The sequence below is a fragment of the Nanorana parkeri genome, unplaced genomic scaffold (genome assembly GCF_000935625.1).
Source record: "Nanorana parkeri isolate BGI_ZX_2015 unplaced genomic scaffold, ASM93562v1 scaffold103, whole genome shotgun sequence".
Classification (NCBI taxonomy): Eukaryota; Metazoa; Chordata; class Amphibia; order Anura; family Dicroglossidae; genus Nanorana; species Nanorana parkeri.
Genome location: NW_017306371.1, coordinates 449,377 through 474,062, shown reverse-complemented (window position 1 = coordinate 474,062; position 24,686 = coordinate 449,377). Strand labels below are relative to the sequence as shown.

General features: G+C 42.0%; 1 protein-coding gene across 1 annotated transcript in view; it reads left to right on the top strand.

Annotated features, from left to right (window-relative positions):
- GRIN2D (glutamate ionotropic receptor NMDA type subunit 2D) overlaps positions 1–24,686 on the top strand; it is a 334,622-nt gene that overhangs the window by 254,921 nt on the left and 55,015 nt on the right. The window contains exon 8 of the mRNA XM_018552951.1: positions 15,820–16,049. Within this exon, the coding sequence (XP_018408453.1) occupies positions 15,820–16,049 (230 nt within the window). The remainder of the gene's footprint in view (positions 1–15,819; positions 16,050–24,686) is intronic.

Below are 24,686 nucleotides of genomic sequence, written 5' to 3'. Positions count from 1 at the left end.
GTACTGCTAAGGAGCTATTAATGCAAACCAATTGCTTTGACCTACAATCGGTTGAAAGTGTCAGGTTCTCTTGTAAGATAAACATGTAAAATGCACACTAAGGCCTCCTTCACACAGGGCAATCTGGCATTCCTGTGGCAGGAACCTATAGATTCTTGTGGCAGGTATGGCAGGTGTCCTCCGGTCAGATGCAGTTTGGAATAGATCCTAGGTCCAGACTCCAGTGATCTGTTACAAATCACATGTAATTGTATCATATATGATTACATGCATACTGCCGCTTACAGATGCCGCCACTGTCACCCAGTTATTAACTTTAATGGGTACAGTAGCCGCATCTAAATGGGACTCTCAAGATTCCTGCAGCAGGAATCCCAAATTGCCCTGTGTGAAAAGCCTAACACTTACATCCATTCCCCTATCCCTAGAGATTTGCTCTACAGCCCCCTAAAGTGTGTATAGAAAAACAGATATCATGGTTGTGTGAGCATAGCCCCTTGCCGAATCCTACAAAACAATATGTAGCACCTCTGTCACCAGTAAATGTGGCCAGGCTTTGTCATGTCAAAAGCAGCAGAGGGCAGGTCTATGTTGAGATTTTTAGAAAGTCAGTGGCTGCAACGCACTCTCCACAGGGATGAACAATGAAGCTAAAGGTAACTCGCAGGACCTTTTAGTGCCTGGCATATTGAAGATCTGCCGTCAATAGTTTGATTGACTAAGGGTCCCACCAATCATGTAGCAAGGAATATCAATGCCAAAATCAGCCAGTGAGGACCTTCTGTTCTAATAGATGCAGAAACACCACATGTTGATATCTGTGATGCAATGCATAACAATACAATAAACTAATGTTTTTTTTTAGTTTTGGATCGAGTAGGGAAGGGTTAAAAGCCTAACAGCTTATTTTTTGCTATCTGTGTCCTGCTGAAGAGGTTTCCATATACTTCCTGTCTGGAAACTCAACAGGAAGTAAGATGAAATATCCTCAAAGTGTATATTATCTCCACTTTGAAAGATTTCCTCCCACTTCTTCCTGTTCCCATACGTTTCCAACTTTCTGAGATGAGTGACACCTAACACAATTTGGGGTTATCAAAACTGGAGCAGACAGAATCTGGAGCAGTTGCCCATGGCAACCAATCAGCTCTTCATTTCATTTTCAAAGCTTTACTGAACAAGCTAAAGATAGAAGCTGATTGGTTACTATGGGCAACTGCTCCAGATTTTGACTGCTCCAGATAAGATAAAGATTTTAGGGCAGAATAACACTTTTGGTTAGGGATGCACCAATACTAATTTTCCCAGACTGAGTTTGAGTACCGATACTTTTCCTTTAAGTACTCGCTTATACCAATTAATGATACCTTTTTTTAGCGTCAGGTGACAGTTTTTCTTAAAAAGTGCAGAATAATGATTTTAGGATAGTGGTGGAGCACCAGAGGCCAGGCACAGTTGCAACCGCTGGGACCCTGGTAGATCTGCCACTGACTCCAAGCTGTGGAGGAACTACAAATCTCATCAATATATTATAAAGCAATGCAAAATACTATCAGCTATAGGAGGACTACAAATCTCAGCAATACATTATACAGCAATGCAGAAAGGCACTAGCTATAGAGGACTAGAAATCCCAGCAATACATTATACAGTCATGCAGAAAGGCACCGGCTATAGAGGACTACAAATCCCAGCAATACATTATACAGTAATGCAAAATACCACCAGTTAAAGAGGTCTACAAATCCCAGCAATACAATATACAGAAATGCAAAATAATATAAAGCTAAATACTCTATTGCTCACCAGGACTGTGCAGCGTCTCAGTAAGCTGTGCAGAGTCTTACCAGGGCTTTGAGCGGTCTCACCAGGGCTGTCCGTGGTCTCACCAGGGCTATGCGCAGTCTCAGGAGAATGTGTGGGGTCTCACCAGGGCTATGTGCAGTCTCAGGAGGATGTGTGCGGTCTCACCAGGGCTGTGTGCGGCCTCACCAGGACTGTGTGCGGGTCTCACTAGGGCTTGTACTAATCCAGTCCAACAATAAGCTCTTCATTTAAAATCCCAGCTAAGAAAAGGAATACAGGTCACTCTAAAGTACTGGAAACAGCACAAGCATGACATTTTGTACTAACAACACATCACTTGATTGGGTTTAGTACCATTGAAACAGCTTAGTATTAAGAATGGTTAAGCCATCTGCTAGGTCAGGGATGCCCAAGCCACTTGTTTTTTGAGTTTTGTTTCTCTAAAGCTATGCTTACGGCAGAGAATAGTGTTGCTTCCCTGCTTCTCCGGAGTGCCTCTATGACTGAGATAGTTCAGGGAATATTTGTTCTGCGATAAACATAAAAACACACAGTCTCTCTGCAGTAAGCAGTCAAGTGATAGTTATAAACGGATATAAAAGTAATCTATAATGAAGTAGGGTGAAACTGCATGTGTTTGGGGGAGCATAGTGTAAAAAGAAATTGCTAGGGGAAGAACCTTCTACAACAGCTCCTGCAAAAAAAACAATATGCAGTACAAAGTTGCCAAGTTTTTACAAACTTATAAGAATACTTTCCTGCTGATTTTTAAAGCCCCCCCACCCCAGCACTAAAATTCCCAGGTGCACGCTCCTAGGATTGCTGTTCCCAAAACATATGCAATACATTTTTTTTAAATCAAACATTTACTTGGTAACTTACATTTATTTTCACTGTTGACATAGGGGCCTCACAGATGCCCTTTGGGAAAGTTACGTTACCAGTGCCTTCCAGGGAGATCTCCATTCTAAAATGCAAGTCCTCGGCAGGATCAGGCATATGACGGGTGCACCTCATCTCATGCATTCGAGATCTGGCAGAAGAGCTCAAGGAATGCATTAATTTACGAGCCTCCTACAGAGTCTTATATCGGTGGTATTGCAATCCAACTCGCTTGGTAAACTTCATTCATTTGTAGCCTCTACCTGTTTTTGTGGTTGTGGCCAACCAAGCACAATGGTGCACATTTGGTGGACCTGCCCAATAGTGACCAAGCTTTGGGTACAAGTTTGCAATCTTGTCCACGTGTTGCTCCACAGAAATCTTTCTGAAAATTCACACGAAGTGCTGCTTAATAAACTTATTCTTATCTTGTTCTGTACAGAATGGATGCTCAATCAACATGTTTTTAACACCTCCAAATTGACCATTGCCTGGAAATACTTATCCTTAGGCTTTGTGAGAGTTAAAAACAGACTAACTTGAATAATGATTAATGAAAACTTAACTGCAATCAGGGCGGGCTTTATAGGTGCCTTGTGCGAGAAAGCTTTACAGTGCTTCTCAGTGACCACACAACTCAGTAACCACATCTCTCAGTGGCCACTCCAATACCTGCACCATTTAAAGCCTCCCATTTTGTTAATCCCCAAACAAACAGATTAAAAAGTATGATAAAAAATAAAACTTTTATTCAAAGATATTAAACTTGTAAGCACAATATAAATATTCTTATTCAATACAACAACAGTGGGCAGACCCTTTTTTCAAGTAAGTGCATCTGCACAAAACCTACACTACATGTTAAATGGTGCATACTGTTCACTAAAACAAAATGCATGGTGCACACTGTTGCACGTGTAGAATATGTGTGTGTTTGTGAAGGGGGGTGTTCTCACTTTTACACACACACTACATCTTGTGTTTTGCTTCATCTTTGACATACCCTTGGGCAAACAGTTTCTTACCATATTCTACAATCCTTCTTCGCACACACAGACTTATGACAACTTACGCTGAAGGTCCTACAAACTCCATCTTCATGTATTATCCCCGAAACTTTTATAGTCCCATCCAAGGGACGTGACTGCGGATAATTTCACATCCATAATTATATCTAAACCTATAAACCTAGATTATTGTGTCTTGTATACCACTTGTAATTGCCTCAATTTTCATTTGTCTCTTCAGGGGTCTCTTCAGGGGTGTGGACATTTACAAAAAAAACGCAATAAACTCTTTGTGAAAGAAAAAGAAAGCTTTTCCCCACAACATCTCACAAACTCTCATGAGATCTCAAGGGGAAAATACTTTTTCTTTTTCAGCAGATGAGGCAGAATGAGGGAAATACATAATCAGTGGGCTGGCCGAAAATAATGAGGAAGAAGAAACCGGCCGCCGTTTACTATTTTTTTTAAAAAACGTTAATGTGGGTTTTTTACCCACTGGGGTGAAGTTCTTAGAATGGGGAAAGAAGGAGGCAGATAAGTACTACTATCTTTACCAGTTTTAATTCACCATATTTCCAAAAGTATTGGGACACCTGCCATTACATGCTCATTAATTTTAATGGCATCCCAGTCTTAGTCGGTAGGGTTCAATATTGAGTTGGCCCACTCTTTGCCACTTAACAGCTTCAACTCTTCTGGGAAGGAGTCCACAAGGTTTAGGAGTGTGTCTATGGGAATGTTTGACCATTCTTTCAGAAGCGCATTTGTGAGGTCAGGTACTAATGTTGGACGAGAAGGCCTGGCTCACAGTCTCCGCTCTAATTCATCCCAAAGGTGTTCTATTGGGTTGAGGTCAGGACTCTGTGCAGGCCAGTCAAGTTCCTCCACCCCAAACTCGCTCATCCATGTCTTTATGGACCTTGCTTTGTGCACTGGTGCGCAGTCATGTTGGAACAGGAAGGGGCCATCCCCAAACTGTTCCCACAATGTTGGGAGCATGAAATTGTCCAAAATGTCTTGGTATGCTGATGCCTTAAGAGTTCTCTTCACTGGAACTAAGGGGCCAAGCCCATTCTCCGAGAAACAACCCTACACCATAATCCCCCCTCTCCCAAACTTTACACTTAGCACAATGCACTCAGACAAGTACCGTTCTCATGGCAACCGTCAAACCCAGACACGTCCATCGGATTGCCCGACAGAGAAACGTGATTTGTCACTCCAGAGAACACATCTCCATTTCTCTAGAGTCCAGTGGTGGCGTGCTTTGCAGCACTGCATCTAACGCTTTGTATTGCACTTGGTGATGTAAGGCTTGGATGCAGCTGCTCGGCCATGGAAACCCATTCCATAAAGCTCTCTACGCACTCTTGTTGTGCCGATCGGAATGCCACATGAAGTTTGGAGGTCTGTAGCTATTGACTCTGCAGACAGTTGGCTACCACTGCTCACTCTGTACTTCAGCATACGCTGAACCCCGATCTGTCATTATACATGGCCTTTGTTATAATACCACTAACAGCTGACCGTGGAATATTTAGTAGCAAGGAAATTTCATGGATGGACTTATTGCACAGGTGGCAACCTACCACACTTGAATTCACTGAGCTCCTGACAGCGACCCATTCTTTCATAAATGTTTGTAGAAGCAGTCTCCATGCCTAGGTGCCTGATTTTATACAGATGTGGCCATGGAGGTGATTGGAACACCTGAATTCAATGATTTGGGGGGGGTGTGCAAATACTTTTGGCAATATAGTGTATATTGCATTAATGCAGTCTGGTTTAGGGGGAGGGAGGAGGAGTGATTTAAGCCTACCAAAGGAAGATGTCAACAGAATCATGTTGATCTAAAACAACAAGTTTACTTTAATGCGGACCTCCACAGGCCCCTTCCTTACGCTTCCACAATGGTCTTTTCTGCCACCAGGAGAGAGAGCAAACCTATGGACTCACAGGTGCTTATTCAAAGGATTTGCAGTTTTTATTTTATTTTTTTTATTCCTGACCCTCTTGCCTTTACGGCTGCATGTGACAGTTCTTCAAGAATAATCAGCACCTTCAGGGGTGTGGACATTTACAAAAAAAATACTTGTGCAAGGGCTAAAGCGGGGGCCAAATCTACTTGTCCTTCATGACAATCTACTTGTCCCAATACAAAAAAATTGTTTTAATCAAAACTAAGGATTTCGAGTACGAGTACCATTTTTTTTGCTTTCGGATCTTGCCGACACTGAATACTAATACCGGTGCTTCCGCTGGCATGGAGCAGGCTTCCCTGGTAATCAGGAAGCCGGGCAGTGGGTAATGACATCCCACCCAGGTTCCCGATTGCCACGGGAGCCGCATTCATGTTGTTTGGCCTGCTTGATTGTGATTGGCCGGGAAACCTGCTTCCCGGTCAATCAGGAAGCCGGGTGGCGAGTAGTGACCTGATTGACCGGGAAACTAGCTCGATGCTGATTGGCCAGGAAGCCGGCTTTCTAGCTAATCAGCAAGGAGCCGGCTTCCCGGCCAATCAGAAAACCAGGAGGCGCGTCATTACTTGCCGCACGGCTTCCTGATTGCACGGGAAGCTGGCTCCATGTTCCCCTACAGCACTGCCAGTCAGAGGAAATTTTCATCTGGCCGTAAGTTCCAATATCGGGGAAGGTATCAGAGAATTTGGGTGAGTACGCACTGATATCGGCACTGATACTAGTATCGGTGCATCCTTAATCAAAACATATTTCACTGTTCTAAATAGCGCTTCTCACTGGTCAGCGCAGTCATCTGACCACGTTGACCAATGAGTGCCTGCAATTTGCAAGCGAAATTCAAAATGCATAGGGGAGGACTGCGCTGGACAGCAGTACGGGGGACAGATAGTACACCCATACTGGCGGAGGGAAGGGATTGCTCGCCGAGAGGTAAGTATAGCCAGGGGGGTGGCGGTTTGGGAGAGACGGGGCCAGATTTAATCGGGTAATTTTTATTTTTACATATTACCTGGGAAAATGAACTTACCCTTTAATGCACATTGTGTGTGTAAGAGAATTCTGGCTACCACCATGTAATGGCGTCTGCAATCTCAAAGCACATGCAGAATGTCCTACACATGCGTTTATTTGCATGCAGATGGCGGGGGCAGCAGGGTTTCATTTTAATTTTTTTGTTTTTATTTTTTAAATCTTTATATATTTTATTATTTTTTTAAACTTAACATTTTCTTTAAAATTGTATTTGTTTACTTTTTCCACTTATTGTTCTTCCTATCACAAAAGGGATTAAAATCCCTTATGTGATAGTTTGGAGGTGACAGGTTCTCTTTATAGAACCTGCCCTCCAACACAGAACAGCTGTTCTGTGTAGTTCCTGACAGCCGAGACAGGTGGCGCTGTGATTACAGCGCCACCGTCTCAGAGAACACACAGAGAGCCCGTAGAGCAGACGTTCTTCGTCTTCTCTACGGGCTCTATGGCTGAGCCGTTGTGGTCTGATCAGATCACTTGTACTAAATGAGCGGCGGCGGCTCCACAATGTACATTCACCTCTGCTTGTCCGGAGCCGGGCTAAATGTACATAAAAACTACTCGCCCGGCGCCCGAAACTGCATGTCCCGGGCATTGGGCGATAGGAATTCCACACCCCTGACCTTTATCATCATGCTTGCAGTATTTTTTTACTTAAAACCCAATTGAAGTTAAGAAATGGTCAGGGTCATGTTTTATATTTATTTATGAAACAAGCTGTGATCTCGCACTATACATTTTATAGATGATAAAAACACATTACATGACATGAAACCATAAATCTGTTTTTCATATGAAATGTTGCATTCTAAAGCTGGACATATACTGTTAGGATTTCAGCTATTTCTCAGGAATTCTAACAATGGGGGGCCCTGCCGTCTCAGCAACATTATTCAATCAACTCTTGTTGAAGAAGTCGGGCGAACATTGTTGGCTAAACAGCGGCTGCAGGCAATCAGCCCCAGCTGGGGGGTGATTTCTCCATCCATGCTATTTAGTGTGAATTGAGGTATCTGTTAGATTTCTTTCGTTCAGCCCACAGCCTGAACAAAAGAAATTTATAGTTGCATGGCCAGTTTGGAGCAGACCTTTACTCTTCCTCCCTCCCCACCACCACATTTTTAAGTTATTTTTTACATTTTTGCCCCATCGTGCCAAGTGAATGCTCCCGCTGCCTCCTAGGATATTTACATTACATATAACAGAAGGCTTCAGGAGCGGTGAAGCAGTACAGGCAGTAGGGGAACCTGGGAGCTAGTCATCAGAAGAGACAGCATGCAAGACCCAATCTGTGCAGCAGACCAGTGACTCCCTGCTGGGCGGGTGAGTATGTGTTTTTAAAGGGGACCCAGTGTCACAGGTAAGAGCGCATAAAAAAAATGTATAGGATGATTTTGGAGAGACTGATTTTGTTTGTATAGTGGTATTTTCTAACTGCTTGAGGTGCAAGACTCTGATTTATCTTTATGTGTATAATAATTTGTTAAAAGGATGTTTGTTTATTAAGATGTAATATTAAGATACAGCATCGAAAAAATATCTTCTTATTGGATACTATGCGCCAAGTCAATTTCTAGCCCTCTAGCAACCCACCCAAATATTGTTTTATGTTTTTCTGATAGAAAAAATAAATAAATGAATTGCTGCCAATGTACTTTCTGTAATATCACCTCCAATGTTGTTTCTCGTCTAGCAAATCATCTCTGGCTTCGGTCTGGAGTGCCTGCAAAATCCCAGCTTGTTATCCAGTACAATTATATTGCATAACTGACTCTTGTAAATTTCTGGCTAGAGAACTCTGTAGCTGGACAGACACTTCAGCCAGCTAAAGCAGAACTTCCAACAGCAACAGATCACCAAACAAATATGACTCAGGCTACTAACTCATTTGCTTGACATGTGCCTACTACATTTACCTCCCATAAAAACTTGAATTAGTAGAAATGGCAATGCTTTTAAAGTTTTTTTTAGGTTTTCCTGGACAGCATAGAGCATAGAGCAGTGAGCTGCAGTAATTTATACCAACCAGTCAAATCTCAACTGAATATCGGTATGATACAAAATTTAGCTGAATACCAGTGTGTTGTCTTTGTGTTTTTAAGAATGTAACATTTATTTGATGTTGCTCAGTAATGTTCTTCCAAAGTTTTACTTTAAACTATCTATGTCATCATGTAGTCCGGGAATCTGCAGATGTTTTTAGAATGTCATAGGAAAATACTAGGTTATATTTATTGATTGTCATTTTCTTGAAACCCAAATGACAGCATGCAGCTTTCTTTGCCACCTACCCCCCTTGCAAGGTACCCTCACAGTGTTGTAGTCATGTTGCCTGGTACAGTTTAGGAGGGGAGACTGTATACTTGCTGCCCTCCCTTTCCTGGCCACCTAGGCTGCATGCCTGGCTAAGTGTCTGGTATGCTTTTTTAAGGGGGGCGTGAATTTTAAGAGCTTGTTTGTTTAGGGGAACAGTGAACAATAATTTAAAAAAAAAGAAGGAAAGAAACAAACACAGTGTTTACCCCTAAAATACACATCAGGCATTGATGGCCAGGTAAGAGAGGGCAGAACATGTGCACCTCTTCCTGAACCATATTAGACCAAGTCCCAAAAAAAAAAATTTGGCATTGGCACGTCTCCCATGGCAGTGAGCAATGTACTTTTTCAACCATAGCTTGCACATTAGCCGGGCAAAAAATAAAGATTTGGCTTATTGACTTTAGTAGAGTTTTGCAATATGTTTGGGAATTCACAGACTTCCTGCTGGATTCACTGAACCTCCTATGAACAGAACGTTGGTCAGCTTGCTCATCCCTCCTCAAGATAATTTAGCTCAATAGATGGCATTAGGATTTATAAACATGAAAACATGCGTTTTTAGAGTTGAAAGGGCATTGCAGAGTAACCATAGCCTCATAAGAACACCAAACTGTTCAGGTGGCACATAAAAAAGTCTATCAGTACTGTCAATTACTCAAATGGAACCAGTGACTTCAGCCAGGGTATAGCTTGCACATATGGGGTGATGAGAGGTGGAACATGGCAAGGAGTAAAAACAAAGAAAAGAGCAGTGCCACGTACTGTAACAAGATGTAACTTATTTGTAGCAATGCATGTTCTTAGGCAATGGGTTGAAGGTAGGGTTAATTCATTCTTCTGTATGGTGACCATCAGCAGTCTGCGTCCACTGGTTTCTCTAATGACTTCTTGTAAATTATATTAGAAGGTTCCTAATGCTAACTTTCATTTTATATTTTCTTATGCTGATCCCAGGCTCGCACCGGGCACAGCGGAGCCCGGGATCAGCGGGACAATGGCGGGGAGGACAGCAGAGGGGGGGGGCGCCGCACCGATCGTCGATAAATACAAGCGATCCGCCGGCTATACAGCCGGTGGATCGCATGTATATTAACTGGCATCGCGGCTCGTTTTTAAATTGCGGCCATTTCCCGGCGGCGCGCGCAAGGGGGCGTGTCTGAGCGGACGTCTAGAGACGCCCGCTCAGATCTAGAGAGCTCCTGGCCGGCCGTTTTTTTACTACGGCCGGCCCGGAGGCAGTTAAAGACATTTGTTACAAGCCTTTTGCTGAGGCCTGTAACAAATCAAAGTGACAGTTTCTTGCTTTACTGTTTTGATGGCTTTAGTAATACATTTTATATATTGCACTTAAATAAATCAAAACAAGCCTCCATGAAAACCTCCCTGTTAAAATATATATGCGTAATTTAAATTAATTACTATCCCTTTAAGCAGAAGTGGTGGTATCTGTTCCTACTTTTTCATTTTCCTTGGGTGTTCAGATAGCTACACTATAGTGAACATGTGTCTAATTGATCATAATTTATGACTGGTAATTGAATAAACTTATTTAGCAAAGCAACCCTGTAATTAAAATTCTGTTATGGACAAACATAAAACACGGGCTGTCACGTAGATGGATTCTGACAAAATATTTGACAGCATCATTTATGTTGTGTCCACATTCTGCTGTCTGGGGAAATTATAAATTACTCTTGGTTTATCCATTGCTGTCTTGTTTACTGTTAAAGAGATCAGTTTACAAAAGAAGAGCAATGCTCTTCAACACTTTTGGGCTTAACTGACAAGATATATCAAAGATCGGTGGAGTGTGCTAAGTAGAGATTTATGAACTTTTGAGAAATGATTCCCAATACGTCCATCATATTTTTTTGTTTTGTTATGCCTATAAACACCCTTTAGACCTATAGAAACTGCATTAAAATGTTTAAAATACTGAAGCCCTTCCCCCCCAGTGAACGTACATTTTTATAACTCTATGGGATAAGAAACACAGCTACATTTGTGTTATGCTGTGTTTTATTAGTAAATGAGCAATGCTTTTATAATGAGGACTCCACATGGAGTGTCTCTCCCGCATTCTGGCAGCATGGAGAGGATCTGGGAGTGCTCAAGTCCTGACCCTTCATTTGCTGTTCCTGGGTCCTGTTCCTGGTAACTATGTTGGTGGCCAAGGAAAGTTCACAGCAAAGATTTTCAGAGAAGGAGTAAGCAGTGAAGGAGGAGCTCAGTGATAAACAGCAGAGTTTTTTTTAATTACAAGTTGCAAATTCTCTTGCCTTAGTAATTCAGCCCAATGTGTGTTATATGTGTGATGTTTATCCATATGCGAGCCAAGTGAGCAAACTATCTGTATCAAGCAGATCCTTCTACTCCACATTTACAAGTAGCTTATTGCAACTGATCAGATTCGCCTCATAAATGTTAAGATGTTAAAAGGATGAAAGAAGATAGCCTGGTTATTGTCCAACATTACACCTTAGCTATTGTTCTATACTTTATGAAAAAAGCAACTTATTATACTTACATAGCAGCTACATATTTGCAAAAGGCTCTTAGCAATTGTTGTTTTTGGACCAATATTTTGGCAACATCTTAGCAGTAATTTAAGGTGTTTGTATTTATTGAATAATAATCTAAAGTACTTAAGAGCTTTTGGAGGCTGATCATTATTGCACCCTCTTTGATGATTTAAAAACAGTAGCAGATAAAGCTTAACTTTAAAATGGTAATATACTGTTAGAAAATGTAGAAAGCTCAAACTTATTAGATGATTATTTGCCTTCAGCAAGCCTTCTTCAGTCTGGAGCTGAAAAAAAGGAGAATAGTATCGTGTTTTATAAAGGCAATGATGTTATTTTAGTAATGACTATTCCACACATACAGCTGTCATAATGGGCCCTTGAAGCTTGGGTGTGCCCTCGGGGAAACAGTCTCTGTGTGAAAGCCACCCCATCTATTCACCTCTGTGTTCATGGTGGTATCATAATTGTAGTTGCAATTCAAGACAAAACATTATTTTATTTTGGACACACTGAGTAAGGGTTAGACTTTCTGATTCTCACCTTCTGTCCTGGTGACTACTGGTGAATGGAAAAATTCCCAAGGTGAGCACATAAAACAATGCAAACCTGACAGAGGTTATAACAGTTTTCCTCTCTAGCTAAAAGACAAAATAGTAGTTGGTCACCTTCACCTGGACTTGTTCTGTACTTTTTGAAGGTGATTATCCACTCATTCAAGCAACTTCCTCAGTTCTAAAAAGGGTCAGCAACATATCCCATCACCTTAATCTAATCAGTATAGAATATGGCAGGACAGAGGTTGATTGTCCAAGAACAAGACATGCATCTGCCTTGACACATTGCATGGTAATATCCTATTTGGTATAAGCCTTTATATTGCCACCATTTAAACTGTTGGGGTTGTAGCCCAGGCAGGAATGCTTGGTTGCTAAATAATGAAGACAATGGGGTGTGTTTAAATTTGATAGAGCTAGTTTGCAGGAAATGTCCCACAGATGAAGTGAGTGTGAAAGTGTGGGGCATGGAATTTCTGTTTTTGTCTTGGTGTAAACCAAATAAGAATGTCTAATGGATAGTGAGCTCCCACCTGAGATTCAATAGTTATCCAGCCGAGAGCATTTAATGTTGGGAGAAAGTACATCCCCTTAAGCACCAGATACAGGTTGGAGTTTTTTCATATCTAAGGTGGGGACATTATAAAGTTCTAAAGTTATGCAAAAGTTTCACCAGCAATGTGATTTTTATTGAGAAAATTCTGCCCATCCATGAAAGAGAGTAAGTGAACCATCTCTTTTATCAGTTTTGTAAAAAGACGTGTATAGTTAATGTGGATGTTAACAGTATCAATTTTATATCCCTTAAAGGTAATATTCAAGTTGGGGTGCAGTAGAGGAAGCATAATAGAGTGGTAAATTTAGGTCCAAAATTCCATATCGTCATATATGGATAAGGTAATCCCAGGGCAATGTATAAAAAACCTGATAGTGACATAGTAAGTAAGGTTGAATAAAGGTGCAGTTCCATCCAGTTCAATCTATGTATACGTGTGTGTCTGTATATACTTGGCTCTAGTAGCTCCCATATCCTTGTTTATTTAGTGAACTAAGAAGCTCATCTAAAATTGTCTTGAATTTATCAATGTTATCAGCAGATACTACTGATTGTGGAAGGGATTTCCACATTTTTACTACTCTCACAGTAAAAAAAACCCCTTGTGCAGTCTAAGATTAAACCACCTCTCTTCTGATGAAGGTCCAGGGAAAGTAGCATTCCCTTCCTGTTCCCTCCACCATGCCAGCCCCATTTTAATAGAGCGTTAAGGTCAATTATCTTTACAAGAACCTGTTTGGCGTTTGGCAGGCAAATATTTTCACTAGTAGCTTTAAAATTATAGTTGATTAACAATATCGACCTGTAATTTGCAACATTGATGAAACCTATGTTGGAATTAGGGATCATGCAGGTATGGGCTTTGTTGTAGTATTCATCTAAGTGTGTACCCTATTAAAGAGAATGAATTAAAGTATTTAACCAAGTCTGGAACTAGCTTTGGTGCAAAAGTTTTGTAATATAGTGTAGAACTTTAGAAGATTTTGGAGGCAAATAGGACCTCCTCTATGGTTATCTCCCTCGTTATAAATTCCCTTTGGGACTGTGATAGGGATGGGATAGCTACTGTAGATCTTCAAGGAAGTTATCAGTATTGTGAGTCTTGGCCTGACTGGGGGAGGTCAGAGTAGTATGAGTGAAATTTCCAGAGAACTTCTTATGGGTTTTGAGTTGGGGAACTATAAAGTTTTCTAAATTGGGGAATTGCAGTGTTTGATGGCTGGGGATTAAGGGGTCTATTCACTAAGCTGCCAAATGATCTAGCCGTAGCTACGGCTGATCCTACGGCTAGCTTTGGCACCAAGACCCCTTCGGTTCCGAAGGGCTGATGTACGGGTTATTCACTATAGCCCTTACAGCTGCCGACCGACATCTCACGGCTGGCTCCAGCCAATTGCACAGACAGATCAGCGTCCCTGGTTACCAGGTAACCCGGGACACTGATCTCCAGACAGCCCAACTCTCCCGGGCGCTCTGGGAGTCTCCCGCTATTAGATAGCGGCTCCCGGCTGCCCGGGAGAGAGACACTTTCTCCCAGAAAGGTTTACTCTGCTTGATGGAGCAGAGTAAACCTTTCCCTGCTCTGTTTCTTCTGTTTTTTCTTCTGACATCGGAGCCGTTGGCTGCCATCAGAATAAAAAAAAAATCACCATAGGAATGCATAGCTAGATTCCTATTGGCTATTTCAATTTGCAATAGCCAATAGCAAACTAGCAGTTGCACCCGCCCACTGCTGCTGTCAATCAGCAGAGGGGACCTGAAGTTCTCCATCAGGTCCCCTCTAGTGATTGACAGCAGCAGAGGGCGGTTGCAACAGCTAGTTTGCTATTAGCTATTGCAAAGTGAAATAGCCAATAGGAATCTAGCTATGCATTCCTTTGGTCATTTTTTATTCTGACAGCAGCAGAACCGCCCAGACAATAGAAAACAGTTGGGCGAAGATAGCTGTCACTGCTAGCTCCGCCCAATCATTTTCTATTTTATTTTTTACTACTTTTGTAACTGTTTTTCTATTCTGCTCAGTACCACAGAGGTACAGAGCAGAACAGCCGAGCTGAATGCCGCTCGGCGGCATTCGGGCTAATGACTCACTGCTGTTCGGCATCTATGAGAATAGGCCAAACAACAGCGAGTAGCCTGCCGAGGTTTCGGCTTAGCCGATCCAGATTCTGGATCAGCTGAGTCGAACTCCTTCTGCACTTTGGGTCGGCCGAACATGCAGAGCATGTTCGGCCGACCCGAAGCCAGCCGAAGCCACCCGATGTATGGCTGCAATCAGCCGTACCAGCCTGAAGTGAATAGCTGAACAGCGCTCGGCTCACTTCGCTTTGGGTCGGTTAGTCACTCGACTGCCTACGGCAGCTTAGTGAATAGACCCCTAAATGTTCTGGTGCAGTCAGTTTGAGTCTAAAATGTAGCATTTGTCCAGGAGCTTTATTCAACTTTAAGGCTGATTTTATTTTTTTTACTCCAGAGACCGGTGTGGGCTTTGTTTGTGTTCTGTAATTAACTGGACAAAGCTAAATCTTTTTGTTTAATAATTGCTTCAATGTTTGCATAAGACACTGATCAGAAGAAGTTGCTTGGATAATCTACTAAACGTCTTCAACATTTCAGAACAAGTCTATGTGACTACTACTGGCTACAGTTTGGGCTTTAGATATACTTTAAAGACTGGCAGTTTTTAGAGCAAACCACCAGACAAAGAATCCATAGACAGTTCCTGTAAAATAATTTTAAATTTTTGCATTAAATCTTGTGATTTACACACTTTTCCACATTGCACAGCTAGACAAGAGACACACATACCTAATTAATAAAAGCAGGTTCATTTCTTACACCCAGCCATCTCGTTGGGCATTACATTAGCTTTATCTCCTCTGTCAAGTGAGCAGGGAGCTGATGCAGGTAGTAGTAAGCTTACTGTGAAAGCAGAATTGTTAAACAAGCAAGTAGCCTGGAGAAGATACTGAATTTTATACTGAATATGAATTTTAACTTTGTTCTTGCATGGATTTTAATTTTTTATTTTGTACTTAAAAAGTTCCTTTTCTGACTGTCATGTATAGATATAGCTAACACATATTATACTTTCATACATTAGACCAATGTTAATAAATAAAATGTAAAATACTAATATTAATTAATTTGTGTTTCCAGGTCCAGGGGGTTCAAAGTTCACTATTGGCAAGTCCATCTGGCTACTCTGGGCTCTGGTTTTTAACAACTCTGTTCCAGTAGAAAACCCAAAAGGCACCACAAGTAAAATCATGGTCCTCATCTGGGCATTCTTCGCAGTAATATTCCTGGCCAGCTACACTGCCAATCTGGCTGCTTTCATGATCCAGGAGGAGTATGTGGATACTGTGTCTGGACTCAGCGATAAAAAAGTAAGGGATTAAGAATTCATAAATGTTGATTTTCATTAAATTTATAAAATGGGGTAAAACTTGGTTGTCAATGCTGATTATATAGGAAAAGCTGTTATAAAGTAGCAATTGTCAAGAGGATAGTCTTCCAGACATGGTGATAACTGATTGCTGAATGAATAAAGGAATCATCCTACTTTCACAGGCAAGAAATATCTCTCTGCTGTCCAGACAGAGGAGAGAAGCTTGATAGAAGCGCAGTTTATTATATTACATTATTAGCAAGAAGAGGGAGAAGATCCGATTCTAAGCCTATTGAAATTTAAAAAAATGTATTCTTTCAATAACCAAACAAGTTACCTTAAAGGAAAACTGTAATAGTATTGGCCCTATTGTTTAATGGTTGTAGGTTTCTAAATACATTTTTTATTTATCTTTTAATGATTACATGGTACATTCACGATTCATTGTTTAACATGCCCAGCATTACCTGTATGCTTTTTGGCAGGCTGTGTTAATCCACAAGTAAACAAATAATTCAGAAGGCAGCCAAATGAATAACTGAACCAAAGTGAAGTGAGACAAAGCCTGTTCGGCTATTAACTGCAGCCCTGTACGGCTATTTTGAACCTTACATTGGCTGCATTCGGCTCACTTTACATCCCTTTGGTTCAGCTGAACAGGCTCAGCCAAACCGAAGGGAAGAACCTGTTTGCCTCAACCGATGCAACATCTGGATCAGCTGAGGCAAACGTTCAGCAGTTCCTTCTCTGCTGTACGGCTATTCTCAAAGGGGATGAACAGCAGAGATGAATAGCCAAATGCAGCCAAGCAGCATTTGGCTCGATCATTCTGTTTACGACCTCTGAAGTAAGAAAATGTCAGTGTAAAAGAAAAAGAAAAAAAAGGCATGGGGTCCCCATCCCAAATCATACCAGACCCTATAAGTCTAGTAGCAATGTTAGGGGGGACCCCCAACGTAAAAAAGAAATGCTTTTGGCTGAGTGTATAATCAACAAGTTCATTAGAGGTTTAGTTCAAAAAAACAGTTAAGTTAAATCTTACACTTTACAACCCTTGCAAGACTTTTGTCTTGCGAGGGTTGTAAAGTAATTAAAAAAACGTACGATCTGCCCATCATGGACAGGCTTCCGATGACTACAATGCTGAACGGGCAGTGTGCGCACACCGGCCCGTTCGGCAGCTGTCGAACAAGCACGCCACTAACCTGCAGAGAATTGTAGGATTCTCGGCTGGTTTTCCAGCCTGCTTGTTCGACGGAAGACGAGCGACCGTACAGTAGAAACGGTCGCACGCCTTCCATACACTTTGCCATTATCGTACGATCGCGGGATTTCCCGCGATTATCGTACGATAATCGTACGATAATCGTACAGTGTATGGGCATCTTTAGCCTACTAAACATGTGAAAAGAAACCTGGAACCTGCTGACTGGAAATGGTAATCATAAAATACCTGTTTTCAATTTGTCGATTTAACAAAATCGAAAAGTATATACAACCCCAATGGGGATGTTGTGTAAAATCTACATAAAAACAGTATGCAATAATTTGCAAATCTTATAAACCCATATTTTATTCACAAAAGAAAATAGAAAAATATACAATTTTATACAATTTTAAGAAAAGAAAATGAAGTAATTTTAAAATTGATAGCAATTTTTTGCTTTACAACACTCTGTAAACATCTGGGAATTGAGGAGACCAGTTGCTGGAGTTTTAGGAGAGGAATGTTGTCCCATTCTTGCCTGATATAAAATTCAAACTGCTCAACAGTCGTCTTTGTTATATTTTTTGTTTCAAGATGCGCCAAATATTTTCAATTGGTGAAAGGTCTGGACTGCATGCATGCCAGTTAAGCACCCATAATCTTCTACTATAAAGCCATGCATCTAATGCAGTTTAGCATTGTCTTGCTGAACTATGCAAGGCCGTCCCTGAAAAAGACGTTGTCTGGATGCTGCTCTAAAACCTGGATATACAGTATCTTTCAGCATTGATGGTGCCATTCCAGATGTGCAAGCATGTTCAGATATGGCTTCTTCTTTGCATGATAGAGCTTTAACTTGTATTTTTGGATGGCACGGCAAACTGTGTTCACAGACAGTGATTTTTGAAAGTATTTCTGAGCCCATTTAGTGATGTCAATTACAGAATCATGCATAATGCAGTGCCATCTGAGGGCCTGAAAATCAGGAGCATCCAATATTGCATTTTAGCCTTGTCCTTTGTGCACAGAGATTTCTCCGGATTCCCTGAGTATTTTTATGATATGTTTTACTCTAGATGATGATATATTTAAAGTCTTTGAACTTTTACATTGAGGAACAGTATTCTAAAATTGTTTGACAATGTTTAGATGCAAATTGGTGAACCTCTGCCCATCTTTACTTCTGAGACACTGTAATTTTCTAAAGGTGGCAATTCACCTTACAACCATTGTACAACTTTTTTTGTCCAGACAGCTCACCCTCATTCAATTTTCTTACAACTAGCCCATCATGCAAAGACCAATGTAGTTCACAATTAATGTTCGTCAGCACCACCACCTGGCCGATCGAAAGGACAGATTTTCGTTTGAGCATGTGCAGTTTTCATCTTGAGACTTTTGAAGTACAACAACGCCACTAACCTATCAATTTTCGTCGAACTACACAAAGGTTTTCTAGCCTGCTTGGAAAATAAAAATCTGCCAGTTGTAGAGTAATTGAAGTTGTGCACTTCCCATCAACTGGCAGATTTTCAGACGAAAACGCAATTGCACACAAAAATCTCCAGATAATTGTAAGGTTATGGGGTTTACTGCGCTTCTTCAGGAAAAGGGAATATCTGTATAATTTAAAGAAAAAACACAATAAACATGATCTGTACATACATGATTCTCTATATAATACTACATTAGGTGGAGTTCTCACCTACCAATTTGCATAAGCTGATATGTGTGTATCTGGGCAGGTCTATCCGAGCAGCGCGCCTGCGCAGTCCTCCCCAGTGATGGTACGGGTGAGGTGGAAACCAGGTCTCAATAATGAGCAGGAGGTAGGAGGTGGGCGATACAATAGAAGCCTAGGATAAATGAACAAAGAGGCATGGTCACAAGGCCACAGTGCAAATCATATGGGGGCCAAGACTAATACATGAATGGACGAACAACCCCCTAAATTAATCAAAAATATACAGGGGCAAAGCAGCCAGCACAACTTACATAAAAGAAGTAAATCAGGTCATTCGATTTGCAATCCGACAAGTTAGAAGAAGATGAAGAACGGAAAGAAGGGATATCGTCCCATCTACCTCCAGAAATTCTGTCCTCCAAATGCCTCCAAGCCACCCACACCCAGCGCCGCCGCCTCCCGGTCGAAAAGTTAGAAGAGGAGAGAGAGGGCGGGAAAAAGATAATGTCCCGTCTTTCTCCAGAAGGTCTGTCCTCCAAATGCCTCCAAGCCACCCACACCCAGCGCCGCCGCCTCCCGGCCGCATACTGGTGTCAGTGGCTTACACGGGCGCTATAACGGCATCCAGCGAGATGACGTCAGATGTGTCATCGCGCCGTCCGAGAAACACCGCCCATTCATACGCCCCTACAAGATCCATCTGATGGGAGTGACGTAGCCTTGCTCCTGTATTCAAGAGAATCCTCCTCGACCGAAAGGGTTGAATAAGGGGCTAGTTGGATGGGTCTGTCAAGATGGGAGGTGCAACCGAGCTCCATAGGCAGAGGCATAAAGGGTAGAAGGGTAGGGGTTTTTTTTACTCGGGGGTCTGATACCGGCCGCCCCTATTAGGGGTCGGCAGCGCCCTGCACAGTGCTCTCAAGGAAAAGAGGGCTTCCAACGTCCCCAACACATCACTGAGTGTGGAAAGCACAAGGGGGGTGCCCGAACGGCCCATCCCAGGTACACACCAGTCAGAGCATTAATAATATATACAAAACGAATATCATCACAATGTGTGGACAGAACATATTTTATCCATTACATATATATGTATTTAATCAATTGACCAACATCAGTTCCAGTACAAGATAGTGTCCATAACAATACAAAACACATTTCATGGAATCAAACTTTTTGTTTAGATCTCTATTTACATTCTTTGTTCAACTTAGTATAGCAGTACGCATGACATTAAGAGATAATTCAAGATGCCTGACCCATCATAGACTGTCAAATATATTAGGAGGGGTTCACTCTCAAGGAGCCACTGGTGACGTGTGAGGTCAGTTAGAAACCTAAGGATCCTCTAGGGGGTTCTCTGGTTTTTGTGGGCCGTTGGATGTTTAACGTAATGTTATGGCATTGCAAAAATAGCCTATTCATGCCCCAAGGGTCATGAGGTTGGTCAGGTTCTTAAAAGTGTTCAGAGGGTCCAGTCTTGCGGGTTGACTAGTACAGTAAAAGGCTAGTTAGAGTCATCTAATCTTGTGGGGGTTTTTTATTTCATTGGTTCTTCTACTGGGTGTTTGTTGTAGCCTAGTGGAAACGGCCTAATATTGCCTGATGAACCTGAAACGTTTCCCGCACCCATATACACTAGCTTAGCAAAGTGTATGTCAGGGCGGTATACTCCCCTGGTATGCAGTATATCAGCCTAGATAAAATTTTCTGCACCCAAGTGAACTAGCTTAGCAAAGTGTTTGTCAGGAAGGTATGCTCCCCTGATATGCAGTAAATCAGCCTAGAAAGTATTCCAGACATAATGTCACATTCATAAGAGTTCTTTTTAGGAGCAATCATTTTGCTGGATAGGAGCCTATGTGGGTAAAAACCTCGGATTTGGAGGGTACATAAGGTGGAGAGGGAAAAGGGGGGGGGAGGAGAGGGGGGAAGAAGGAGAGGCAGGGGGGAAAGGGAAGAAAGAAGAGGGGAACAAGGGGTACGAGGAACAGGGGAGCAAGAACCACAGCTTGCAGGACCCTACACCCCAGAATAAATCAGGAGGTAGAATGCCTGGTCCCCCCCATTCCCCCACTGATCGATCCACCAGTGGATCACAGTAAAGGTTTGAAACTCAAAGTTTCCTTTAACCCGGGTGACTTAGTAGCACGTAGCCTGTATATCCAACCGGTCTCTTTTTTTAGTATTTTTTTGTCCCAATCACCCCCTCCTGTGTCCTCTGCTATACACTCCAAACCGAAGAAAGATAAAGTCATTGGATGGAAGTTATGGTAAAGGCCGACATGACGACTAATTGGCATCGTCATCTTGCCATTCAACGTTAAATAGACATGATCTTGAATTCTTTTCGAGAAGGGCCTAATAGTTTTCCCCACATAAAACACACCGCATTGACACGTCATGAGGTATACGACCCCCCTTGTTTTGGAGTCAATGCGGTCCTTGGGGGACCACAACTGGCCATTAGAGAGTTTGGTACATCTTCCCTGTTTAATAAATTTGCAAAAGTTGCAGTGCTTGTATTTGAAGGTTCCAGTGTGAGTTGTTTCTCTGACCCTTGCCTCTAGATGGTGGCTATGCACTAATTGGTCCCCCAGCGACCTGGGGCGACGGTATATGATTTCCGGTTGGGCTCTTATATGTTTGGAAACTATAGGGTCCTGTGACAATAGGTGCCAATGTCTGTCTAAGATCCGTTTGACTTGGTCAAACTGCTTAGAGTAGCGGGTAATCAGTTTAACTGTTGGTATTTGTTGCCTCTTTTGTAGCTGTTTACTGGACGTATAGACTAATTTCTTACGAGTTTGTGATTTGGCCCTTTGGTAGGCTCTTTTTAAAACGTGTCTGCTGTAACCCCTTAGGCGTAAGCGATCTCTTAGACACCTCCTCCTCAAAGAGGTGGTCCATAGAACATACCCGTCTCAGTCGTAGATACTGGCTGTAGCGTAAGCTTCGTTTGAGCGGGATCGGGTGTGCACTAGTTGCATGCAGGATGGTGTTACCTGCTGATTCCTTTCTGTAGAGACCTGTGAAAATGGAGCCATCCTCATCCACACCCACGTTGATGTCCAAAAATGGAATGGATTTCTGATGACATTACCTGGTAAATTTTAAGTTAAAATCATTTTGCTGTAGACACGAAATAAATATTTCCAGTTCTTCCTTAGATCCCATCCAAAGCATAAAGACATCATCTATATATCTTAACCAAGTGAGGATATATTCTGAATATCCATGGGCATCTAGACCATGGAATAACTGATGCTCCTACCCCCCAGATACAGGTTGGCATAGGATGGGGCACAGCATGTGCCCATCGCAACCCCCTGCATTTGGAGGTAGTGGGAGCCATTGAAGGTAAAATCGTTGTGTGTCAGAATGAATAACAAGAGATCCACTATAAAGATGTTATATAAGGTGGATGAGTTAGTTCTTTCCTCCAAGAACTGTCTAATAATTTGTATGCCTTTAGGATGGGGGATGCTGCTATAAAATGCCTCTACGTTGATGGTGACTAGCCAGGAGTCAGGCGGAATCATGATTCCATCTATGTTTTTTAAACGGTCAGAAGTGTCCTTTAAATATGAGGATAGAGCAGTCACATGGGGTCGTAAGTAGTCGTATATCATGCGACTAGCCAATTCTGTGAGGCAGCCCATCCCTGAGACAATTGGTCTACCTGTGGGGTCCCTAAGGCTCTTATGGGTCTTAGGGAGGCAATAGAAAGTTGACATGTGGGGAAATTTGACATCGAGGTACTCAAGTGTTTATTTGTTAATAAGATCGTTTTGATATGCCTGATGAATCAGTGTTTTGTATCCAGTTTGATAGGTTTTTACTGTTGCCTCATATATCGTTTGATACCAATCCGAATTCCCAAGGATTTTGTAACACATTGATTCGTATTGGGTTCTGTTTTGTAGTACTATAGTCCCCCCTTTGTCTGAGGGCTTAATTACAAGATCTTCCATGGCGGACAAACTATCCAGAGCCTCCCTGAGTGGTCTGGTCAAATTTGTTGCCGGGGAGGAGTTGGGCAGCATTTCGATGTCCTTAATGGTGCTTTGGAGGAAAGCCCAGATGTGGAGATTAGACTGGATGGCTGGGAATTTAGTTGACTTTTTCTTAAATGTAGTAAGTGACAAAGCTTCTTTTTCCTTAGTCTGGATGTCCTCAGAGGGCATCGCCTCACCGGTGTTCCCCTCCTCCAATAATTGCATGAAGTCTCTCAATGCTCGAAAGTCCTGCATGGTGTAGCCCTCCCATCTGGACTGCTCCATTTTTTGTTGGTTGTTTAGAATGGTGTTTTTATCATACATAACTTTAAATAATATATTTCTAGCAAAAATGTGTAGATCCTTGATCACCTCAAAGTGTTTCAAATTATCCATAGGACAAAAGCTAAGGCCTAGTTTCAATACCTGCAATTGGGATTCATTTAGAGAGTAGCCTGAAAGATTTATTACTTCCATTTGGTTCTCACTATGAAGGGATCTAATTTCCCCGTCCTCCTGATGTCCGGTGTCGTGATCCCTAAAAAATTAACAGAACTAGTTCCCAGGTGTTGCGTCTAGTGAAAGGGAATTGTGATCCTTAAGGTTGCGTGACTCATCATGACGTGCTGTGTGAAGTGTCGATAAGGTGTTGTCAGCCCCTTGTGTGTGTGAGCGTGATAAAAGTGCGTGGGCCGAAGCCCTAGGTGTAGGTGGAGGAGGTTCTGATGATGAGAAATTATCCTCTTGGCCCTTATGTGTCTTCCCGGACTGTGTTCAGTGTTGAGTGGGCGAGAATGCCTTGCGTTTCGAGGTTCCTTCCCCGCTGTGTAGACCTCCACCCTTATTTTTTCTACGTATAAAATTAGACGAATGTGTTTTGTGTTGTCGTTTGGTTTGAGATGAATATGAAGAGAAGGATGAGGAATCTGAGTCAAACCCTCCCTTCCGGCCAGAAGGTCCGACCTAAATCTAGTGTTGGGTTGTTTGGTCCATTTGTAGGTCTGGCCTAAAGTATAGGAGAATTTATCCCTTTGACATTTTTTGTCTTTGTTTGTGACCAAGTCCTTGCTAAAGGTTTCAATATGGTCACGTAGGTCCTTATCTTGTTTCGGAAATGAAGGGAGGTTTTTCTCAATTGCGGTGGAAGCCGCAAATAGAGATTTTATTTCCCCCTCCAGACTGGTAAGTTCAGAACTGTAGTAGTCAATCAGTAACTGAACCATTCTAAGCGAGCATGCCTGCAAATTGGCTTCCCACAGTTCCTTCAATTTATCATTGACCTGTCTAATTTGGAGAAATATTTGTATGTGCAGACCCCAGGGGACAATTTCTTCTGATATGTAACGTTCAAAGAATTTCTTATGCCAAAAAATGGCTGATCTCCTTTCTAACAATCTCCTGGAAACATATTTAATTCAAATGTACTACCCCTTACACTGGCAGTCAGCAGGAAAATATTATCCCATTATATTTGTGGACAGTGGAACAATTTTGTTTTTACATTTGTGGCCATTGTAAGGAAGATTGCCTTTACCTTGGTGGTCTGTGGGGGGGAATTACCTTTACATTGGTGATCAGGGGGAGGAAAAATGCCACTTACCATGGTGTCAGTGTGAGAAAGAATGTCCGTTACATTTGTGTTAGAGGGAGGAGGTATACCCTTTAAATTGGTGTCTGTCAGAGGAAGCATTGGTGTAGGTTGGAGGTAATATCTCTGGTGTTATTGTATGAAAATAGGGCAAAAGC